This window comes from Numenius arquata, chromosome 7, assembly GCF_964106895.1.
Source record: "Numenius arquata chromosome 7, bNumArq3.hap1.1, whole genome shotgun sequence".
In the NCBI taxonomy this organism is placed as follows: domain Eukaryota; kingdom Metazoa; phylum Chordata; class Aves; order Charadriiformes; family Scolopacidae; genus Numenius; species Numenius arquata.
The window spans coordinates 41,769,933-41,793,033 of NC_133582.1; the positions used below are offsets into that span (position 1 = coordinate 41,769,933).

The 23,101-nt window shown below is 47.3% G+C and overlaps 2 protein-coding genes and 1 non-coding gene across 4 annotated transcripts in view; 2 read left to right on the forward strand and 1 right to left on the reverse strand.

Annotated features, from left to right (window-relative positions):
- Positions 1-10,656, forward strand: part of LIMD1 (LIM domain containing 1) — a 34,218-nt gene extending 23,562 nt beyond the window's left edge. For both annotated transcript variants that reach the window (XM_074150719.1, XM_074150720.1), the window contains 6 exons: positions 3,463-3,530; positions 4,836-4,898; positions 6,354-6,484; positions 7,624-7,675; positions 8,361-8,429; positions 9,388-10,656. In XM_074150719.1, coding sequence (XP_074006820.1) covers positions 3,463-3,530; positions 4,836-4,898; positions 6,354-6,484; positions 7,624-7,675; positions 8,361-8,429; positions 9,388-9,525 — 521 coding nt within the window. In that variant the 3' untranslated portion in view covers positions 9,526-10,656. The remainder of the gene's footprint in view (positions 1-3,462; positions 3,531-4,835; positions 4,899-6,353; positions 6,485-7,623; positions 7,676-8,360; positions 8,430-9,387) is intronic.
- Positions 10,657-17,619: 6,963 nt separating this feature from the next.
- Positions 17,620-17,692, reverse strand: TRNAR-ACG (transfer RNA arginine (anticodon ACG)). The gene has a single exon. It is a non-coding gene; the product is annotated as a tRNA-Arg (tRNA).
- Positions 17,693-18,102: 410 nt separating this feature from the next.
- SACM1L (SAC1 like phosphatidylinositide phosphatase) overlaps positions 18,103-23,101 on the forward strand; it is a 30,231-nt gene continuing 25,232 nt past the window's right edge. Inside the window, exon 1 of the mRNA XM_074150703.1 lies at positions 18,103-18,220. Within this exon, the coding sequence (XP_074006804.1) occupies positions 18,168-18,220 (53 nt within the window). The 5' untranslated portion in view covers positions 18,103-18,167. The remainder of the gene's footprint in view (positions 18,221-23,101) is intronic.

Sequence of the window (23,101 nt, forward strand, 5' to 3'; positions counted from 1 at the left end):
GGTCAGGGAGAGGCTGAAGAGCGGCAGAGGAAGAAATTGGCTCTATTTGCATGCTCCCACAGTGGCTGCAAGGGTACCTAGTTACTCGCTTTTTTTGGCAAATTTCCATTTACACTTCTGCCAGGGTCTTAAAGAGAGTTGTGGAGAGGAGCTAAAAATAGTCAAAATGACCACTTCTTCCCTAAAGTAATTAATTAAATCATCCTCCCCCTTTCCCTCAAAGTGCTCCTGGTGTCAGCACCTCTTCTCCGTGGGCACATGTTACGCCAACAGCCAAATTATAAATCCCTTGTAAAGAGGTTTATCCCTCTGCTGAATGAGCTTGCATCAGAAGCCCAGACACAGCGCACTGGCTGTGGCACCTTCTCTGAAGGTCTGTTGCCATCAATCTTGACCTGCTAATGTCACAGGTTTAAAAATATACTGGGTGCAGAATGGCCGGTAAATGCTGATTTTGTCACCATGGAAGAATGACGTGGTGGCAGCGATCCAGACCTCGTCCCCTCTGCTGTGACGGCTGCTGCTCATGCACCGGCTGTCGCCAAAGAAGTGTCTCCACATTGTATGGCTCCACGCATGTGTTTTTCCTGACCGCCGCTAGCTTGTCTTTAAGGAGAGACATTTTATACAGGTGGAAAGTTGCTTGGGCACCTGCCTGTTGCGCTAAACTGGAGCCTGTGCTACTGTGTAATTTAAAATCAAAGTCAAATGTTTTTCGTTTGTTTTTTGTTTTTAGGAGTGCCAAATCCCAGTGCTGTACTTAAATCAGTGGGAGATTTTGAGGGGCACTTCTTGCTGCATTAGGCTTGTTGTTTACTCACGTAGGACCACCATTGACAAGGGTCAGTGCAAATCCCAGGTATCCCCATGCTTTTCCTTCCCCTCCTCTGAAATTGGGACTCTGGGACTGTCCGTGAGCATGCCGGGCTTACCTGTGGACCTGCAGGCACACAGGAGGCGTTATCACACAAATAGGCACCCTGGGTTATGGGCCACAAAGCTGTCGCATCTAAGATAGGACTTGCATCCATTATAGGACGCATCCAAGGTAGGACTCAGGAGGTGATGGTCCCCCTGTCCTGGGCACTGGTGAGGCCCCACCTTGAGGGCTGTGTCCAGTTTTGGGTCCCTTCCCACAAAAAAGACATTGAGGGGCTGGAGCGGGTCCGGAGAAGGGCAACGGAGCTGGTGAGGGGTCTGGAGAACAAGTCTTCTGAGGAGAGGCTGAGGGAGCTGGGGGTGTTCAGCCTGGAGAAAAGGAGGCTGAGGGGAGACCTTCTCGTTCTCTACAACTCCCTGACAGGAGGGTGCAGGGAGGCGGGGGTCGGTCTCTTCTCGCAAGTCACAGGCGACAGGACAAGGGGAAATGGCCTCAAGTTGTGTCAGGGGAGGTTCGGATTGGATATTAGGGAAAATGTTTCCCCTGAAAGCATCGTTTTCCCTGTTAAGCATTGGAATGGGCTGCCCAGGGCAGTGGTTGAGGCACCATCCCTGGAGGTATTTAAAAGACAGGTTGACATAGCGCTTTGAGATATGGTTTAGTGATGGGGTTTTTTTATCAGAGTTAGGTTGATGGTTGGACTAGATGATCTTAAAGGTCCCTTCCAACCTAGACAATTCTATGATTCTAAGATTAGATGCTTTTTATTTTGGGCTCGAGGTCCTACTTTGGTGTTGGCAACTTTGGCAAAATGTCAGGGTGGGTGAGAGACATCGGAGCAGGATGCTTTCGGGTTTGTCAGGTTTTCTTCCATGTCCCATACAACGTCCGTGTTGGTGCAAGGATGAGCAGGTAACATGGTTGTCCCCAGGGGGGATTAGAGGAGAAGGAGGAATGACGAGCATGTCGGGGCAGCGTGCTTCTGGCTCCTACGCCGCCCCGTAAACATGTGGCTGAGAAACGCCTGCAGCTTAACCACAAAGCTGTTCATGTGCAAACTGGGGCTTGTTCCTTTGAGAAACAGGCTGCCACGTCCTCTGCCCACCTTGGTGGCTGAAACCCAGGCAGGGCAGTAAGGGCTACTGGTGAAATCTTGGTCTGGCTGAATTCACTGGCAAAACTTTAGAGCTTCACTGGGGCATCTCCATTTCCCGAGGAGAGGTGGGAGTTGTTTCCCAGACTGAGAGTGCCCTCTGGCGTATGCAGGAGACAGTAAAACTCTTAATTTATTGAAGTGGTTTACTTGGCTTCCTTCTTGTCTTAATACTTTGCAGCCAGCGTGGTTAATCATCAAAAGCTGCCAGGTGGGTGCGTGCCATAAAGCACCTAGAGGTGAGCTCCAGACCAGGCCCATGTGTCTTCTGCGTTTATCCACCAAGCAGCTGATGATCATTTTTTAATGATACACGCATATCAAGTAGGAGGCTTCTGGGCCCTGGTGTCTCAGTTCTGATTTCCTTCCAGCAAGGCCTGGCAGGTCCCCGAAACTGGCCTGCGGCAGGTCCTGCTCCATCTGTGCCCCAGGCAAGTGCTGCTCCCCCTGCCCCGGGCGCTGCTCCGGGCACACGCTTGGGGCTCCTCAACCGAGTAGAGCAAGCAGAGCCCCTCCAGTGCTAGGCTGCGTCCCAAACACCTGGCTGAATAGGAAAACCAGGCTGCAAAAAGGTAGGAGCAGCTTTTTATAAACAAGCAAAACATAGTCCTTTTCTCCAGGGGGCAGGCAGGACATTTAGAAGCAGCAGCGGCAGCGTGAGCATGTGTTGCCATAGTTATCTGGAACTGAAAACAGACGGCGCCGAATATGAGGCATAAACACAAAAGCAACAGTAAATATAAATCTTCTCCATGCGTAGAGTCCTTTCTTGGAAAAACTTTGTCATCTTATCTCTGTTAGGACATTCTGGTTTGGGAAAAAATACATATTTTTTAAAATGCTTTCAAATTTTTGTTGGCAGCTGCAGTAATGAATGTGCTGGTAGGGAGCAGAGAAAAGCGTGCTCAGTGCTCCGGTGTTACAGTCTGCTGGAGGCAGACCGGGTGGTCAGGTATTGTAGTGGCTTATCAGGTTGAAGGCACCTTCTAGTGGAAGAGCATGGGAGGTGACATTTTGAGGAACGATGTCAAGTATGGATCACCCTCTGCATGCCCGTTCTTCTCCTCGCTCCCCTCCTGTTTTTTTTTTTTTTCCAGTGTGAGTCAGAGTACCCTCACACACTCTTGCCAGGTTATTTCATGTTGTCATGAGGTGGTCCAGCCTTGCAAAGCTACCTCCTCCTGCCCAGAGGTGGGATTGATGCCTGGATCCAGCACTTGGCATTCATCAGCGACCGCTAGTGGAAGAGGAGATGGGGTTAGTCATGCTAGAGGCTGGGAAGACCCTGCTGGAGTTGGGTGCTCTTCTCCACCTGTGTGGCAGCCGTGCTCAGATGTCTTCGTTGTTCGCTTCTCAGCATCCAGTTTTTGCTCACATTTTCTCCCCACTCTCTGCTGACCTTTCTCTTCTCTCTGTTTTTTTATCTCAGGTCGAAAGCTGAGAGGAAAAGCCTTTTATTTCGTCAATGGCAAGGTGTTCTGTGAAGAAGATTTCCTGGTAAGCACACAGCTGACCCTTCTGGTGGCGTGTCTCGGCCTCTCTAGCAGACACCCAGCCTCTCTGCCCGGCAGCTTTGCCCATGTTTCACAGGGCTCTAGTCCAGTGTCCTGCCTGGCCCCTCTGCTCCCCCTTTACCCAGGGCCAGCCCCAGCCGTGGTGGCTGCCCACATGTGGTGCTGGAAGTAACCAAGTGGAAGACCATGGTTTTGCAATGCAGAGCCTGTAGTTGAAGCCGTAGCCTCTTGCGATGGCTCCTTCAAAGCATGTCTCTGTGGCCACGCTGTGGAGACAGGAGTGAGATGAATGGCTACTGAAGAATCAATGAGTGAATTTCCCTTTCCAATGAACTGGTTTTGCTTGGGCATCTTAATGGATATCTTCCGGTTGCCCTCAATGGATTTTGTGTGAACGTACCTGAGCATGAAGCAACCCCATGGTCCTCTCCTTCGCTCATGGAGGTAAAAAGCCATATACCCCCTTACCCTTGGGCCCTCATAGATTAAGCCCTCATTGACACTTGAAAAAGTCATATTTGCCTGTTTATTGGGGAAGTCTAGTGATTTCTCTCAGAGAGAAGTGAGTTAATCTTCTCTGCTTCCATCAGTATATAGTACACAGATTGGTTAAATGCATCTAAAACATTTCATTTTTCCAGTTTGCATTTCCACCATTCAGACAGGACTGAAACCTTAGACAGATGATGTGTAGTGCCTGAGGTGCCTGTCGTGGACAGGACAGGCACCATGAGTTCCTTACCTTTAGATCTTAGCAGTAGCAGAAAGAAGGGTGCTCTGGGCCAAACTTGAATGTTAGACTACCAGAGAGAGAGAGCTGGGATGATACCACTGGCCTTGGAGAAGCTCCAATAGACCTGTAATGGTGTAACCAAAAGAAGAATTTGGCGTTCTGAGCCTATATATTCAGATGTTGTGATGTGAATTTGTGATAAACACAGGTAACTTCCTGGCACGTAGATTCACATGATCAAATAAGAATGTAAGTCTTATTAGTAAGTGCCTTATTTGTATATGCATTTATGGTATTTACTTATATTCTTAATTAAACTTAAATTTAGGACCTGAAAGTTACAGGGACTCGTACTCCTTACTGGAAGTCTGATGTCTTTATAGAATATCCTCTGCAGACCCATCCACAGCTTCATATACTGAAAAAGCACTGGAAAGTTTAGCTTGTGAAAGGAGTACAGAAAATGGCCAAGCAAATAACAACCCATAATATGCTGTTGTTTATGCTCGACTAGCCTTGTGAAATTTTAAGCCAATTCTTTTTCTGTCCTTGCAGTATTCTGGTTTCCAGCAGTCAGCTGACAGGTGTTTCATTTGTGGTCATTTGATAATGGACATGGTAAGTGATAATTGCTTCAGGAGAAAATATCCCACAGCTTTTCAGAAGAATACATCAAAAGCAAAATATATTCATATCCAGTACTGTCTGTTATCATCTGGTAGTCTGCCTAGTGTGAGATTGGTAGCAGAAAGAAAATCCACTAAGCCTTTTGTTGATTTTTGCGAGGAAACGAAGCCGGCACCCTGCTGTATGCGATGCAGAGACTTTGCTCTGCCTGTTTTCAGTGCAAATTGAAAATCAGAGCCTTCAGCTCTTTCATCTCCTTTTGGGCTCCCCTGGACAGTGTATTTGTAATCCTGTCGATGCTTCCTGCTCAGAAGTGCCGTGGATCTGCAGTGCTCCCGTGCTGTGGGGCATCAGTGCGGTTGTGCTGAGCCTGTCTTTCCTGTAGTCAAGCTGTAGCTTCCCACGTACCTTCAGGATAAAACTACTGTCTCACTGCTGCTTTTTGTGGGTGCTGGTACTCCGGGGAACAGGTTCTACCCAGAGTATGTGATCCAGACCTCAGTTCAGATCCTCCCACGTCCTTGCAAGCTCTTCAGTAGATGGGTGGACATCCTGCTGAAGCAGGCAGTTTCTCATTAGCCTCTGCAACAGGTACAATCCGTTCAAGAGGGGCACAGAGTGGGTCACAGCTCAGGGGGTCAGTACCTGGCAGTATTCAGTTGTGGGTGGTTCAGAGGGAGACAAATTCATGGTCATGTAGCTGGTGGTGTGAAAATACAGCTGGGGCAAAGAAATCAGGAATTTCTGGGTGGTCAGTTCACACAGAGCATACTTCCCAAGATTTCCTTATCATTAATTATCTTGCCTGCTTACAATGGAAAGTATTAAAGTTGGAAAATCTACTTTATACTCAGAAGTGTGATCACCTGGCTGATGGACTGTGATATTCCAGGTAGTAATAGCTGCCCCAAAGCCAGCAGGTGAATTGCAGCTGTGGAGTTCGATACAGTTTCCATAGTCTGTGTTAATTGGAAAGCCAGGCTAGTGAGTACAGAGCTCTTAGATATCTAAGGCATTATGAAAACCTAGCAATAGTATTTGTTTTAGCCTCTCATGGAGAATATAAAGATGTATTTCCTTTTGTTGGCTTGCTATGTCTTGCTCTGTGATCCTGCTAAGTATTCTCCACCTGTTGGCTTCAGAAATTATTTTCTTTCCTTTAAATTCTGTCACTTCCATCCTTTGTAATGCTAAATACCTTGACTGAGGCTCTAAATTGTTTTTTTAGCCATGCTAATAACACATTTCGCTGGAAGCAGGTGATATATATTGATTCCAGCTGCCCTTTCCATCCCTGTTAACTCATTTTTCAGATGAGGTGCCTGAAAAAAAGAAACAGCCCTGCTGATGAGTATGCAGCATTGTCTGATGTAAAGCTGTGTGTTTATTATTTTCACCTTTATTGGCTGTTCACGTGCATTTTTCCTGTCTCTTGGTTTGTTGCAGATCCTGCAGGCTCTAGGGAAATCATATCATCCAGGCTGCTTCCGATGCGTGGTCTGCAATGAGTGTCTGGATGGTGTGCCATTCACTGTAGACTCTGAAAACAAAATCTACTGTGTCAGAGATTACCACAAGTAAGGACAAAATAAACAGCAGAGATGTCCCTATCAACCAGCCTGGAATTTAGCTTCTTGGCTAATTAGGAAGTGCAGATTAGTAAAATAGGGACCGGGCTAGAAGCTAGAAATTTGAGGATGGGACTAGGCCCTAGAAATTCTTGATGTCTCTCCTTTTGCCCTGCCATAGACTCCTGTGTAACTTTGAGGAAGTCAGTTAATCCCTGGGCTTCAGCTGCCCCTTCTGCAGAGCAGAGATAGTGAGAAATAGCGCTCATGAAGCGTTCAGTGATGTAAGAAGTTAGTCCTCTCTAAAGTAAGACCGTGAATGCCTGTTGGAATGAATGCGAGTTGCTTTTTGAGTAGTCGCGGGGCTGAGTTCGACTTTTCAAGAATGCTTTTGGAAATCCCTGCTGAACCCGCGAAGTGAAACTTTTATCTAGCTCTAAATTAAACAAGCAATAAATCCACTTAAAAAATCACTTGTCACTTAGACAGTAAAATAGAATGGCTGTGCTCCTAGCTGGTGGTTGTGATATTAGAGCTGCATATATTTTGAGTGTCCATCTGGCTTGATTTGCTCCTTGCTCAGTTTTTTGAGCAGGCAGAGTATGAAGTGTTGCTCCGGCAGCCCCTGGAACTGTTTCGTGTTCTGCCAAGATTAGAGTTGCCTCAGTGTGCCACTGTTGTTCTGAAATGATGCATGCTTCCTTGCAATTTAATTTAAGTATTTATTTATCGTGTTATGTTGTGTTTTAAGGCCTTAAGGAACCGTACAGTCATGCGGTATTTTCTCTGAGGTTTCCTGCCTCAAGGCTGCCTCTTCTTTTGATGTGTTTTTCTGGGGATGGTCCTGCTCAGTTTCTCCTCATTCTCTCTTCCACATCTCTCGGTAGCAGCCAAGAATTTTACAGTGGGTTTTGGATTTTTTCTGGCACAAAGTGTAAGATGTAAGGTCTCTTTTTTCCTGGTTGAGCAATGTGTATCAAGCAATTCTTACAGTCAATGCTAAAATGAATTAATGATCTGGGGATGCAAAGCTTTCTTGTGGGTGAGTTATTTACAGCTGCATCTTTTCATCTTATCACCAAGAACACACGGACCTCTCTTTTTATGTTGATTTATAACTTGCCTTCACTTTCTCGTTGCTCTTCCAGAGTTTTAGCTCCAAAGTGTGCAGCGTGTGGACTTCCCATTCTGCCCTCCGAGGTGAGAGCCTTTTATTTCGTACCCCCTCTGGGGAGGGAGCATCGTGTCTCTGGTCCTGCTGACTTTCACACTTGACCCTATGTCAAGTCGGATGTCCTTGGGCATGGGGAGACATGATCACTTCCTCCAGCCTGCAACCTTTTGACCTAAGCCCTTGAGATGAGACCCTTCTTTTGCTCAATAATGAAGCTTATTTCTGCTGAGCCAGGCTGCTTTTTTTCACCTCCTGCAGGGTTGTACTGCTGTTAGCTTTATGTTCAGGGTACCTTTCCTTCATGGCAATAAATGCTGGTGGTGCTCATGAATGACCTCTGAGTGACCCCTCTGGGACTAACTAATTTTAATACTTGGAGGAAATGCATCTTGGGCAAAACCAATTTAAGATGCTGAGAGATGTGATATATTGAAATTACCAAATCGTTAATGCATGATTTGGGATAGATGTGACTGTTAAACAGGGAGAATTTAACATTTCTGATGTTACATTTTAGAGGATACCTGCAGTCAATGATGAAGCTTTACTGTAAAAATAGCTGCAGGTGGCGGGATTTATTTGTGGTGTCCAGCCAGCAGCTCAAATGCATTTCCTCAATATTCACATTGTTGCAGGAAGCAATCTACAGAGTGCACGTGTCTGATCCTGCTGTAATCCTTTGTAATTTTTCTTTTGCTTGAATGCTTACAGGGGTCTGATGAGACTATTCGGGTTGTGTCCATGGACAAGGATTACCATGTGGAATGTTACCACTGTGAGGTAGGTCAGCAGCTTTCTTGGGGAGAGGGCACTTAATAATGATAACTACTATTATTTTTAAGGTGGAAATAAATCTCCTCCCTTCCAGTGGCTGTAGATGAGCAATTCAAACCTTTCTATCAGTGGGTGAGAAGTTTCCCATTTAAGGGCGAAAGTTTTTCCACCAGTGTGTCTCAGCTGTGATTTCATTTGCTTCCATAAAGTTATGGGCAAAGAGTTAATTATCACTTTTAAATTTGGCAGTTTATTTGTTAATGAAGGAGCCATGGTGACTCACTAAGGTTCTATTGCTGCCTTTCAGAGCCTTGATCTCCAGATCACATTAGTGTATCTGATTTCCAAGTCAGATTGTTCAAAAATGCTAAGGTGATGACTGATCCTGTCCGGTGTAAGTTACCTTCACTCTCATGGGAAATAAATATGTGGTCAGGCCTGGGGAGAGGATACGGCTGCATAAAAAATCCCAAGGGATGCCAGCTCTTAAACACTGTTTGCTCTCCGTGCAGGGTTTCCCAGAGAGCCTTCATACTTCTGCTCTGTGAATTAAAATAAATAGATGTCTTCTCTTACTGTGGTCATAATGTGGCAGAAAGAGGCCTTGACTCAGCAGGCTGGTTTTACGAAGTACGACTGCAATTAATTTAACATGAAGAGATGAATCCTACCTGTGAGTGTAAGGAAACACGGGCATGTTTAAAATACATAGGGTTACACCTCGCCACAAGGTAAAGCTTATTCAATAAAACTGCTTAAGGCAAACTTTTGCAAGGCTGCATAACCTCAAAATGCCTATGTCAGGTGCTTTCTTTCTCATGGTAAATGTTGGACTTACTAGGAGGGAGCTGTTGGCTGATTGTCTTCTGTCCTTGTCACAAAATCACCCTCCTGGAAGCCAGATGCCGGTTGGCACTGGAAGATGAACACGTGCTCTAATAATGGGCATGGCCTGTCTTTGCAGGACTGTGGGATGGAACTCAATGACGAAGATGGGCATCGCTGTTACCCGCTTGATGAACATTTGCTTTGTCACTCCTGTCACCTGAAACACATAGAGAACGGCACAACCCCAGCAGCTGTGTACCAGCACCACTACTAGGCAGCGTGGCCGATGTGGGGAACCCAGGAGAGAAGACTTGTTACGTGATCTCCCTCTCCCCACCCTCACTTGATTTCCTGTGCATGTTTTTCACCGGTCGGCAATGTTCCTGTGAAAGTATATGAGAGTTTTTTGCTGGATTCCCAGAGTTTGTATGCTTGTGAGTTCCAGATGTATCAAACCATGTCTACTTGACCAAGAATGTGGCATGTTATCTAAAGTGATCGGTTTACTTTTACGTGCCTTTTTCTGCTCTCTGGAGATTCCTCGTGGCTCATTTTGGAAGATTCTTCAGTGAAATCACAATTTGCTGTCGTGCCTATGAACTCAGATCATGCACAATTAAAAAGCCAGAGGCTGGCTTGCCTGCCTGCCTGCTGGGGACATCCCATCAGCCTGCTAAGTGTTTCCTGACAAGCACATTTCATCAGATTCCCTGAAGGACATCAACCTATTAATGCGAGTTTTTAGACACTGTCTCTCTCTTTATTAATTTTTTAGGAAAAGAACAGAAAGAGGTCTATGCAAAATGGCACGCTCAGACTTTCCAGTTAATTCTCCAAACACTGGTGTCAAGTCTGGCTGTAAAATGCACCAACTCTCCAAGCACAAACCGGGCATGCTGGCTGGCAGCTGGAGGCTGACATCCCATTTCAAATGGAACAAAAAACTGGAACTAGGCTAAAATACTGTGTAGACTTGGGGCCTGGGCTTGCGTATCAGCTTGATACACCGTGGGGCCAGTCTGCTGTGTCAGAGTCTGGATAGCGGATTATATTTGGAAAGGAAAGGTCAGCGTGCTGGAAGTGTGGACATGGGGAAATCAGCCTCGTCCTTGCTTGCAGAGCTGGTTTTGGAAAAAAAGCTCTCCCTACACAGACACTTGCCTGAGTTTTCCAACTTGTCCCCACAGCTCAGCCCCCAGCCTGGCCACTCCTTTCCATAGTGTTTACCCAGCACAAAGCCATTTCATAATGGTGCTTATTCAGAGCTCTGGGAACAAACTCGTTATCGTTATGAAGGCTTTGTTACACAGGGATTTAGAGCTCGGCTCTACAACCTGTACTCAAATGAGTATGTTGGTATAAACAGATTTGCTCCCATGGATAATAACAGCTTATCTGAGAATGGAGTTAACTGAGTTTGGCCCTTGCTTTGTGTTCTGCTGAGAAAGGAGAAAGGCAGATCCTTTCTCTTTTTGAACCCCCCTGCTTTATAGTCAAAGAAATCTGCTCCCCCAGTAGGTGTTACATACAAGATAGATGTGCCTGCAGTGCATGTTCTGTAGGTACCAAAGCTGTGCAGCCCCTCATGTACAGGTACAAAATTTCTGTCTAAGAAAAAGCTTTTAATTTAAAGTCTCAGATGCAATCAGGGATCTTAGCTATCCTGTAAGAACATACTGTGTGGAAAACAAGTTAAATCCTAATGTATCCATGCTAAGGATGTAAATTAATTTCTGATTGATAGGGGGACAGGATGACATTCTTGAAGATCTTTTTAGTGAGGAAACTACAGTAAATTAGCCCGGCAGTGGCGCTGGGACTCCTGATATGAGCCTGTGCCGAGGACCCACTATTCTTCAACCAAACCTCTTTTTCCCGTACCATGGATGTAGCTGGAGAGGTGCTTGAACTTCACACCATGTAGCCAGACTGCCTCGTGTACCTGTCTGGAGCAATACAGGTACGAGGTGTAGTGAGCTGCCTGTCTCTGCATGGGACTCCACTCTGAGTGGTGCAAGTTGCTGTGCTAAGTATTGCTGTGTTAAGCAACACAAACGTACAAGCATCTGCTGTAAAACAGATGGAGACCAGTGGCCTGTTGGCACCCTCCTGCACATCTGTATCAGATTGCCTTGTCTGAAATATGAATGTCTGAAACCGCTCGGCTTGGGAGCTTGGTGGTTATGGCATGGAGTTTCATTGGTCCAGCAGACCATCCCGCCTTCTGCCCCATCCGGCCCTAAGTATATCCGCCTGCTGCTGCTGCTCTTTGGTATGGGGATGATGGCACATGGCTGGAGGTCAGTCCCACGCTGGAAACTGTCCAGAGCCCCAGTTTTGGTGTAGTTTGGCTCTGCGACACCGTTTCTCCTGGGGACATGCAACCCCTCAGTGAATGACCAAAAGCTCAAGAGGGGGCACTTTCCTGGTGCAGTGTACATGGCTCTGAGGCACGTTTGTCTTCAGAGGGTTTTACCTGTGATTTTAGAGGAGGTAAAATTGGTCCCAAATATGTGAGCTCCCTGTAGCCTTCAGTTTGGCCTCCAAATGCTGGAGAGCGAAGGGATGGGAACCAACACAAGATTAATAACTGGTGCTGTATCCAGGCAATATGGACTGGGGGCAGCAGAACACTCAGGGCAGATCCTGCAGGGTCACGTCAGCTGGGCACGCAGCTGGGCACAGGGGGGTGTCTGAAGATGCAACTGTGATCTTAGGAGTGTCTAAAAGGGACTGAGGTGGGACATAATGCCTGCTGAGTGTCCCTGGTGAATAATTCACATAGTCCTGGGCAAGCAGTTCCCCTCCCTGAGTTTCCTTTGGCAGGGAAGGTAGTAAGATATCAAAGTGGCTTCTGGAAATGAGCTGGAAACACCAGCCCTGGTCTGTTGTTCTGTCTCTGAGAGACTGGCTACCCCGTAGCTCATGCTTTTGCTAGCTCTTGATTTTAGAGCAGCCCCTCACACACATTTTCTGGCCTCCGTTTTGGGAAACGAGCTGAAAACACTAGCGGGGCTGATATTTTCCTTTTAAGATAGGGTATGAGCTACCGTCTCACTCTTGCAGCCTTCCCCACAACCCCAAAATAATCAGGCAAGAAGGGGAGGGGGAGAAGGACAGTTTTCCTGCGTGGAAAGCCTGGGGCAGCCTGTTTGCAGCAAGCTGTCTTGCAGGAGCCTCCTTTGCATCAACAGAAAGTTTGGCCGCTGCTCCCACATGGTGTCTTGTTGCTGGTGTCATCCGTCCCGTATCCCTCAGCGCTGGGGAAATGAAGGCTGCCCTACTTTCAGTTCTGAGGTCCTGTATGAATTATTAAGTGCCCACGTTCTCCTTTCCTGTATTCGTGACAAGCTAGAAATGACAATGTTGAAGCTATTGAAAACGAAGCGTGTGAGTTTGTGGTGTTGAAGCTACAGCATCTGCTGCATTGCCCTGCTCCACTCCGCTCTGTGTCCTGACTTGCGCTGCTTTTACCTTTGGGAGTTTGAATTCTTCTAAGCTCATTGTTATTTCTCCTAGGCTGTGGGTGCTGGAGGTGCGAGGCTTCGCACGCTCTGCGAAAGAGTTACAGAAAGATGATTCAAGGATTGGAGCATCTCCCTTATGAAGAAAGGCTGAGAGAGCTGGGACTCTTTAGTCTGGAGAAGAGAAGGCTGAGGGGAGACCTTATCAATGCTTATAAGTATCTAAAGGGTGGGCTGAAGGAGGAGGGAGCCAGACTCTTTTCAGTGGTTGCCAGTGAGAGGACGAGGGGCAATGGGCACAAGCTGGAACATAGGAGGTTCCACTCAAATATGAGAAAAAACTTCTTCACGGTGAGGGTGACAGAGCCCTGGAACAGGCTGCCCAGGGAGGTTGTGGAGTCCCCTTCTTTGGAGATTTTCAAGACCTGCCTGGATGTAGTCTTGAGTAACATGCTCTAACATGCTCTGCGCAATCCTGCTTCAGCAGGGGAGTTGGACTAGATGATCTCTGTGGTCCCTTCCAACCCTAAAAAAAAAATTCAGTGAAAATTCAGTGAAAACATGTTAAATTCTGCCTGTCTCCTGGCTGGTATGCGCTGGGTTTTGCTCTTCACGTGAACCTTGTTGTCTTTTTATTTATTAAGATGCTGAGAATGTGCTGTGAAGAATTAGCCTTAATTCCTCCCCCAGTGTGCTCTTCTGACTGGTTTTAGGGTAAGGGACCCTTGGAAGTCCCATTGTGCTGGTAACGAGTAACTCACATGCAAATAGTTACTCAAGTGAATTCCCTGAAACTTGCTTTTGGGATAGAGAGCTTAATAGATATTTTCATTCAGATCATGCTGTTAAATTTCTATTGTTTAAAATACGGAAGCTCATTTAAATAGGGATTTTTGCATAAAAGCCAGGGGGAAAGCCCCAGCTACAGAGGCAGCAGCCATTTTTGTGTAATTTAAAGTGTAAGAAACACCTGTGATCAAAGTGATTTAGGAAACTGCCGATGTTAAGCACAGGGAACAGCATTTTCAGACAACCTGCTGAGGAGCGTTTGATGAGGTCTGTGGCTCTTCAGTTTCTGAGTTTCATTTGGGGGCTTTTAAAATGTTTTCCCAGTCTTTCAGGGTTTAAATGACTTTTTTTGTAGATCTTTTTGCTACGAAGTGAATAGCTCCTTGGGTCTCGAAATGGTGGAGTCTCATCAGCATCAGGTGTGCTATGGCAGATGTGAAAAAGGGGGAAACTGGGATCGCAAGAGCTGGTACAGGTCTGGCTGGCGTTCAAAAGGAAGGTGTATCTTGGCTGCCAAGAGAAGGAAGTAAATACCTTCCTGTCCTTGCTCCTCGTCTTATTTTTAGCACTGGGCTAATATTTGCCATCTCTGAATTTCAGTATTCGGGTTTGTTTGTAAGCGCTGCTGTGACCTCCTCCTCTGCCTCACGTGAGTTCACAGCTGCGGGGAGAATCACGGGCGCATGCTTCCTAACGAATTTAGTCCCTATTTTGCACTTCCCTGGAAATTTTACCACTTCATTATTTCAGCAACAGCAAAACTGGGTTCTCGTTTAAAGGAAAACGGACACGCGCTCTCCAGCCTTGCTTGAAGGCTTTGACCTGATCCTCCAAATTACCTGAATGTCATCAGCCTGGTGCTGGGCGACGCAGCGGCAGCTTTGTACTCCGCTGCTGTTGTGAAGAAAATGGCATGAAGGACTCCGACTGCATTAAACTTTGAAGTGCACAGGCAGGCAGCCCCACTGAAACCAACAAGGCTGCGCACGTACAGGAAAATCAATGTGCGTGCGTCGGTCAGTGTCGGATCAAAGGCAGAGTGATTTTGTTACAGATGAGACGTACCTGAGGATGAGCCTGCGGCAGTGTAAAAAGTTGCCTTGAAAGGATCGCTGAACTGGGCTGCCAGCTTTTTTGTTGGAGAAACAAAAATCATGTACTGAAGCAGTGGGGGTGCATGGAGAAAGGAGGGGGTGACTTAAAAAATACAGTAGCTGCAGGGAAAAGAGGGCAGGCGATTACAGAGAGCAGGGGAGAAGGTGGCATGCAGGGGGTTCACTTTTGTTGGTTGTATTCCCGTGCGTTATATTGCAGGGGCTTCTGAGGGGAAGCGCCTCTGCGTACGCTGGTCTGGACTGTGCTTCTCCCACCTCAGCCTCGGCTGCCCTGCTCTGTGTCTGCTCTTGGCATGGTGTGTGCTGTCAGCTCGTCAGCTCTGCCCGCGTGGACGTGCTGCCTGCGAGGGACCTGCCTTTCGCACCTCTGTGCCCATGCCAGCTCTTTGTAGGTGCAGTTTGAGCAACCTTCTGCGTGTGAATGTAAGGACAGGTTGACCCAGGCTTATTGCTGGAGAAACACCTCTGGAGTCAGTACCTACGGCCAGGGAAGGACTATTGGCCAGATACACGTCCCTTTCCCCCCATCCTTGGAGGCCGAGCGCCTGCATCGCTGGGAGAAGCTGGGAGAGGGTTTGACTCTCGTCACACTGCATTTGTGCATTAATTTTTCCTTTCCTTTTCTGTGTCCTGCTGCTCACTGGCTGCAGCGGCACTAGGTGTGCTTACCGGAGCTGATCAGGCAGATGTCTTCTTGCCGTGAGCCCAGACAGAACCCAGAGCTGCTCCCCCATCCTAAAGAGAAGCAAAATAAGGCTTTTCTGAGCAATAAGAATCCTCACCTTGCTTTCTTCCAAGGCAGCCAGAAGCTTGCGTGGCAACATGTGTCAGTAGCCTGCTAAAACAAGAAGAAAGCGGGAAGAAACTCTCCCCACATGAAAATACGTGGCGTAGAGCCCCCGAAGGCAGACGGCAGGGATGTCCCCCCGGCCGCGGAGCAGGGATGGCCGGGCTGCAGTTCCCAGCCCTGCTGTCACCCACCCTGGTCCCCGCGCAGCAGGTCTGCGGTGCACTGCCCGACGGGGACCCGGGCACACACACAGGCTGTGGATTTCTGTATCCCAAAAGCAAATCCAGAGCCTGGCTAACGATACTGAATGGTACTAATTACTTTTTTTTTGTTTGTTTGTTTCCTTCAAAGCTCAACTCCAGGAGAGAGGTATTTTAGGATTTGTGCTGGTGTAACTAACCGTAGCCACCTGTGAACACAGCCCTCTTTTCTTCTGTGCTGTTAAATATTTATAAAGGGCGAAGGCTGGCAGAGGGGGTGAAGCTGCTGGCCTGTTGTGATTTCAGTGATTAAAGACAATACCCTAAAGCAGTGCCCAGTGTCAAGTCTTTCCTAAAATGACAATGATTGTCGTCACGCAGAGTCCATGGGGAGGGACTCACACCGTGAAATGATGATTTCCCAACATCTGCCTTCCTATTCTCCCCCCCACCTCAGCAGCTGAAGCAGGGACTGGTGGAGGGAAACTGCCTTTGTGGGGTTCACTGGGGATTTCCAGTCCTTCGCGGTCAACTGGGATTTGCTGTGGCCCCACCTGAGGCCATCCTGCTCCCATGTCCCTCCAGGGAGACCCTGGTCCCAGGGTGAGGAGCTGGGGAGGGAAGTGATACGGGTGCGAGCAGGCTCTGGTCCCAGCACAGGGGTCTCCTTTGCAGCATTGGTGGGTGTTAGGGTTTGAAGAACCCACAACAATTTATTGCCATTTAAACGATTGTTCTATCCCTGATGACACCTCCCCACCCAGGAAGGGGTATTGGGAAAAACAAGGAAAGCTGAGGATTGAAATGTAAACAGATTTACTAGAGTAAGACTAGATAAATAACATTAATAATTCTAAAGAACCAGTATTGGTGCCAATACCAATATAAAATATACAAGGATTATACTCAGCCCATTCTGTCAGGAGGAAGCTGTGCACTCCCAGCAGGGGACAGCAAATGTTGGACACTGTGAGCACTACGGCTTCGGGAGGAGCGGAAGGGCTCAGGGGTCTGGCACCAGAGCAAGAAGTTCTCAGGATCGCAGCCATCATGGAGAGAAAAAACTCCTCAGCAAACTTTCTAATTTATATAGAATGTGACATTCATGGTATGAAGTAATCCTGTTGGCAGCTTGGGTCAAGTGCCCATGTCTCACTTCTCCTTGTCCCTGCACCTGGCAAGGCTCGAAAACACTGAGACCTTGAAACCTGCATACCAAAGCTGGCTAGAAAGTAAGTATTTTCACAAATTCAGACACTAGAGTCTTCTAAAAATGCAGTTTTTCCTCGCATTAGAAGAGACCTTACTGAAAAGTAAAATCACTGAAAGACAAATGAATCCTGTGTCTCTCAAACCAGGACAGTGGGGAGGGTTTTGGGGCGAGTTTCCATGGTTCTGGGTGGTCCCCGTGGGCTCCACTGCTGTCGGTGACCACGAGGCCTCCTGTCTGAGGACGGGACGCTGAAGCACTTGCTGGCGGAGCAGCACCACAGCGGCACAGGGCTACCAGCTAAAACGAAGCGAATAAATAACGATTACTTGGAATTATACTTTGGGGTTCCCCCTTCTTTAGGCAAGAAACTGCCCAAAACGGGGGGACGATGCCCAGAGGGCTGGATCCGGTGGAAAACTGGCCAGGAGTTGCCCCCCCAGGCCTGCTCCCTGCTGACCCCCAAAGCTGGGCTCCCCTCACAGCCCAGGCGGGCACTGGCCTCCCCTGCAGCCGCCATCCCCGAGGTAGTGGGACTGCTGAGGGCCACGCAGAAGGCTGTGACCCCCCGCACCACCACCCAACCCTGGGGTGCTACAGAGGACCCTGCACCTGGCACGCTGGTGGGCATGATGGTGGCCGGGTTGGGGGTGGGGGTGTGTGCAGGAGCGGGGGGGCTGCCCAGCGGCGGAGGGGGTACAGGCAGCACCCTCGGGCTGGAGAACAGGAGGGCTAAAAAACCCAGGGGGAGCAAGGAGGGTAAAACAGGAAGAAAAAAAAAAAAAAAAAAAAGGAGCAGCCGAGCCAGCCAGGAGTCGAACCTAGAATCTTCTGATCCGTAGTCAGACGCGTTATCCATTGCGCCACTGGCCCTGCTCAAGAATACACCCGTGCCCGCCCACCCTTCACCACAGATAGGCCGCGAGGGCAGGGCCGCCTCGCGTAGGGCAGCCAATCCAAAGCAAACCCCCCAACACACGCCCCGACACCCCTCCCCTCGGCTCCCGGTGGGCGTGGCCTACCGCCCCACCCGCGCGCCGTCCAATCCCCACCGCCTTCGTCAGAACGCCTCCGTTCGGCGGCGCCCTGGCGGACTCCGGCGCGCCGGGGGCGGGGCTAGAGTGGGGTGGCTCAGCCAATCGCGGGGATGGAAAGTCAGCCCAGGCCCGCCCCTCTTTTTACATAGGCGTTCCCCACCCTATGGCGCCCTCTAACGTGCCCGAGTAGGTTTGTCCCGCGCGGGCTCCCGTCCCGTAAGGCCGGAGGGGGGAGCGGCCGGGCCGGAGGGGACGAGAGCAGAGCGCAGCGGGGCCGGCGGCGGCGGCCGGAGACAGCCGGAGGGGGACGAATGGCGGCGGCAGCAGGAACGGCGGCAGCGGCGGCCTACGCCAGCCTGAAGCTGTGAGTGACCCGCGGGCGGGGGGGGCGGGAGGACACGGTTCTGTCACCTGCCGGAGGGGAGGCGCCGGCCGTTGGAGCAACGGTCGCCGGTCCTCCCCGTCCCGTCCCCCCCCCCCCCACCTCCCGCCCCTCTGGCGCTCCCCTCACGGCCCCGCCGGGTCCCGCCGCCCCCCGGGTTTCCTGGGTCAGGGCGGAGGGCTCGGCCCGGGGCGAGGAGGAGGAGAGGAAGGAGGAGGACTTTGGCCGCGGGCGCGGATGGGATCCCCCTTTCGGCCTCCCTCCGGTAGCGCAGCCGCGGGTGGAAGCGCTGTCGGCGGGTTGGCGTCTCCGTGGCCTTTCCCCTCTGAGGGGGGCCGAGGCGTGAGGGGCTTCTCCGGCGCCAGGGGCCGAGCCAGCGGCTGCTGTGCCCCGGCGGGGCGGGGTGACGGCGGGCCTGTGAAGGGAAGGCGGCGCAGGGAGCGGGGGAGCCCCGGTTGCCTCCCCCGTTTCTTGGAGGTGACTCTCGTGGAAACCCGAGCAGCGACGCCGATGTAAAGCGTAACGCAGAGCAATGTAATGTATAGGCGATGTCCCTCGCCGGCAGCAGGCTCACGAAGCGTACTTGCCCATCAGCCCTTGGTGGGACAGGTTTTTTGTGGCGTGCTTTTGGTGCCAGTTGATGATTTTTGAACTTTCGGGGACTCCTCCTGTGACTTTCCCAATAAATTATTCTGACCTGCTTGTCAATTACACCTCCTTGGTGTAATTTCTTCATTGAAACAAAAGGGGAGAATGTAACCCGTTGAACTGGCGCATGCCAGATGTTTGCTTTCTGCCTTTTATACAGGGAAAGAAGTTGCATAACCGAAGTTATGCGGAATACAAAGTTAAAACTGAAGAGGCGTTTCCATTATAAGCCCTCACGCTGGCCGATGTGAGCTCCTGAAAAAATTGTTCTGAGCGTGAGACTCTCTCTCCGTGGCTGTCTGAAGCCAGCAGTGAAACGTCCTTGTGTGTCCTAAAGGCGTTCCCAGGCTTTTGACCTCTAAATATTTCGCTTGAAACTCCATAATTGAGTTACTGGTGCCATTTTCGGGCAGCAGTATCTGAAAGTGATTTTTAAGCCTGATTTAACTTTACTTAATGCTCTGTTAAATTTCATTTGACAGTCATCTTCTGGATTCAGAGCAAACATACTTAGATCTTTCTTAGAGATCTGTATAAACAGTTTGTCGTAATGCTGTTACGTGTTTAAAAATCACTGGGCTTCTTTCCTTATTTTGATTAGGTAGCTATGTGAGGGTACACAGACACCGGAGATAATGGAGTATTACTGAAGAGTGAGATGATCAGTGATGGTTGAAAGACTTGCTTATTTGGCAGAAAGCTTTTTGTTTTCCCTTCCCTCTTGTCACCTAAATGATGTTTGTCTTTCTTTAAGCTGAACTTGTGATCTTTTTGCCTGCAGAGGAGAAAAGGTGAGCTGTATGAGTAGCAGTTCTGTGGCTTGTAGTACACTGTCCTTCTTACTGAGAAATTTTTTTAACTGAAAGTTCTCTTCTGAATACAGTCTAGTAAAGAATTCTCTCATTTAAAGTTTAATCTTAACTAAAACTAAGTTTTGATATTTTTAGAACAAGGCTGTGTTAAGTGTAGTTTAATGTGAATCTTTTCATACTTGAAAAGAGAACTGTGTTCTGTTCTGAAAAATGGGCTTTTTTTTTTTTTTCGCTGTTATCACACCAAGTTGTGTGACTTGCTGTCAGACTGCAGACTTTCTACCAAGCATTTTAAGATACAGGACTGTAACTTGGGTGATGAGCCGAACTTACTAGATTGGCAAGGTCAAAGGAGAATGTTCTTCTGAGAAATCCATGTTAGACTTCAGTTTGGGAATTTAGTCATAACAGTGTTTTGGTTTTGCTGTTGTGTGTGCATGGTTTTTTCTTTTTGTGTTTTTGTTTTTTTTTTTTTTAAACTGACTGCTCACTGTGAAAAGGTCAGATTTTGCAAATGAGCCTCTTCTGGATAGTCTGGCAGCCCTGTATGGAGCTTCACTGTAGCACTCTGGGGGGGTCCCCTTCTGCACATCCAATTGCAGGTTCTAGCCCTCAATGCAAACCTCTTGTGTTTCTCATGTTATCAGAAGTAGTGACTCAACCCTTTGCGCCTTGACCAATGTCATCAGTCAAGTTCAGGTGATACAGGTAAAAGTGCTGATGTCTAGTGTCTGTGCTACTGTTGGAAATAGTTTAGTCATGTGAACACTTATTGGGGAAAATTATTAACCTGAAAACTGCTATTCATAGTTGTCATCTGTGTCACTGCTGTACTCATTTAACTACCTGTTGTAGCCTTAGGAATAAATTATAAAATTCAAACAGCTATTTCAGGTAGCAAGCTAGTGGATGGTAGCAAAGCTACCAGTCCAATTAATCAATAAAAATGTATTGATTGGTAAAGCTGTTTGCAGAATAGAGAGAATCCTGGCTTAAAAATCACTTTTTCTTTGTGCTTAGGTGAGGACTTACATTGCTGATAGCCGTCTCAGCATCCCGTAGGGTCTCTGACACTAGCTGTGTTTCAAATTTAACACCTCGTGCACACAGTTATGCCTACATGCTTTATGACTGTACTGGTCAGTCATTAGTCGCTACTGCACAGCGTCTTCCACCTGTCTTTATTTGGGGAGAGGTCCAAAAGTGCATCTTGTCTTTGGGGGTTTCTTCTTTTTTTCTAAACTGAGTTTCCAGTGTTTGGATAATATTTCTATAAAGAACAACCACACCTTTTTTTTTCTGCTTGATTGTAGTGGCTGTCATGGTGAAGCTCAGGGGTGTTGGTTGAGGAGGGTATTAACTTATGCAGTAAATTGTCATCTTAGGTGGAACTGAACTGGAAATAGTTATTATGAAACTATGCCTTTAATACGTACCTTTTTTTGTTTTCAAATGGTGTTTCCATTTGTGGTTTTTTTTAATCCTGGGACTATACTCCCTTTCTCTTCCCTGCAACAACTGCTGCTCCATGGGAGATGTTCCAATTCCTTGAGCTGTTTCTGCTCGAGGAGTAATATTTATTGTAGACGTATAATTAGCACACCTGCTCACCTAGAAAATCTGGAATCTCTGGAGTGTTGAAACCATCATTGTGTTAGCACTGTTACTTAACACGCTGTTGGGATTCTATGTGCATATACTAATGCCTTTCTTATATCTCGCTGCAGACCACTTTGGTACCTTGAGTACAGCAAATGCATTGCTGCGCAGTACAGGATGTGCTTTTGACTTGCTTTATTACAGTATTTAGAGGCTGACATCAAAGAGTTTCCTGCATTAGAGCAATGTTAAGTATTTATGGTGAAATAATCAATTACTGAAGTAAGGGTTTGGCCGTTGAGGCCTAGAAGGCTTAAGTGATATTGAGTGAGGTACTATCTTTAGTTGCCATTAGAGCACGATGGGTCCTCTTTTGTGCTGTATCTGAATGCAGGAATATTCTTGTCTGTAAGATGTCAGATGCAACTCTGTATCATCTCCATGATGTATAACACTGCTTTATAATATAACTAATGAAGGGAAACTTCACAACCAATATGCAAACTAAAGACTATCTCACTTAACTGTAAATTAAGCTGACTTTATACATGGTACAAGCAAGAAGTGTTTTGTTTTTTCTTCTATGTTGGGTATCAACGCTTTCTTTTGTAAGGCAGCCTTTTACTTTGGATTATTAAATAGGGTAACTCGTGTTTTGATTAATGGCTGAAAAAGAGAAGGCGTTACCTTTAAAAAGGATCCATGAAAGCTGTCAGTTAAAACAACTTTTTTCTTAGAAGATCCTAAGATGCAGTTCAAGGGTTTTGAGGTAGGATTACTTCCTCTGTTAATTTCTGGTGAAGCACAGGAATGCAGTAAACCTGACTTGGTTGCTACTGAAATAACTACAGAAATGAGAGATACAGAGTTAACTCTCATTCAGATTCTGACTGGTCATAGGTGCTCGTCCTTTTTCCTCTTCTCAAGCTCATGTTGAACAGTCTCTTGTCTGGGCATTAAAAATGCCTCTTGCATCTTAAAAACTTAAGCTGCAACACAGTACTTAGAGTATGGGGACTATCTTCAGAAGAGCCATTGAGTTTTCTCTTGTTTCACTATGCTACTAAGCGTACTTAGTTATGTCAGTGACCAGAATGACTTCACTAGAGTAGTAGTGCCTGAACTAAAGAAACTAGATAATCAAAAGGCTTACTTTTTAGTGAGACTTTCAGTGAATTCTCTTTTTGCTTCGTAAAGGCAAGATATTTGAAAGCATTTTCTAGTTGTAGCCTCTGTGCACCTTTTTACATAGCTTCTCCTTTTGATTGCTTCTTTGGCAACATGAACTGAAATAATGAAAAAGTGCTTTTTATTTTAAAAAAACCTAAACAAACAAAAACCCCACCCACAAAAAAAAAACTACAACCAAACTCAAACTGAAGCCTGATGTGCTGCTGTACTGTGTTTTCCTTCCATGTCATCTTTTAAATCGCTTGCAGATACTTTTTTTCTCAACTTTGAATTGTAGGGATGAACTACACTGAATAAGTTGCTTTGTCTCTTGGCAGCAATCCCCACAGTTTCAGTTGGAGATTTTCAAAACGAGATCCAAGTCACCTTCAGTAATAATTGAGTTTGGTGGTTGCAGTGCTTCCATATCTTTCCTTTTCTTGAATACCATGAGTTATATTATCAATGGCAGCTATTTCCATTTATCACTCCCTTTGTTTTCTAGCAACACTGCGAAATGGTCCATGGTAATGGTGGTCAGGTTTAAAAAAAAGTAAATGGGAGGATCTCGGATTTTCTGAGGCTTTTATGTTAATGTTTCTTGATGTTTTGGATGGTTTTAGACAGTGACAAC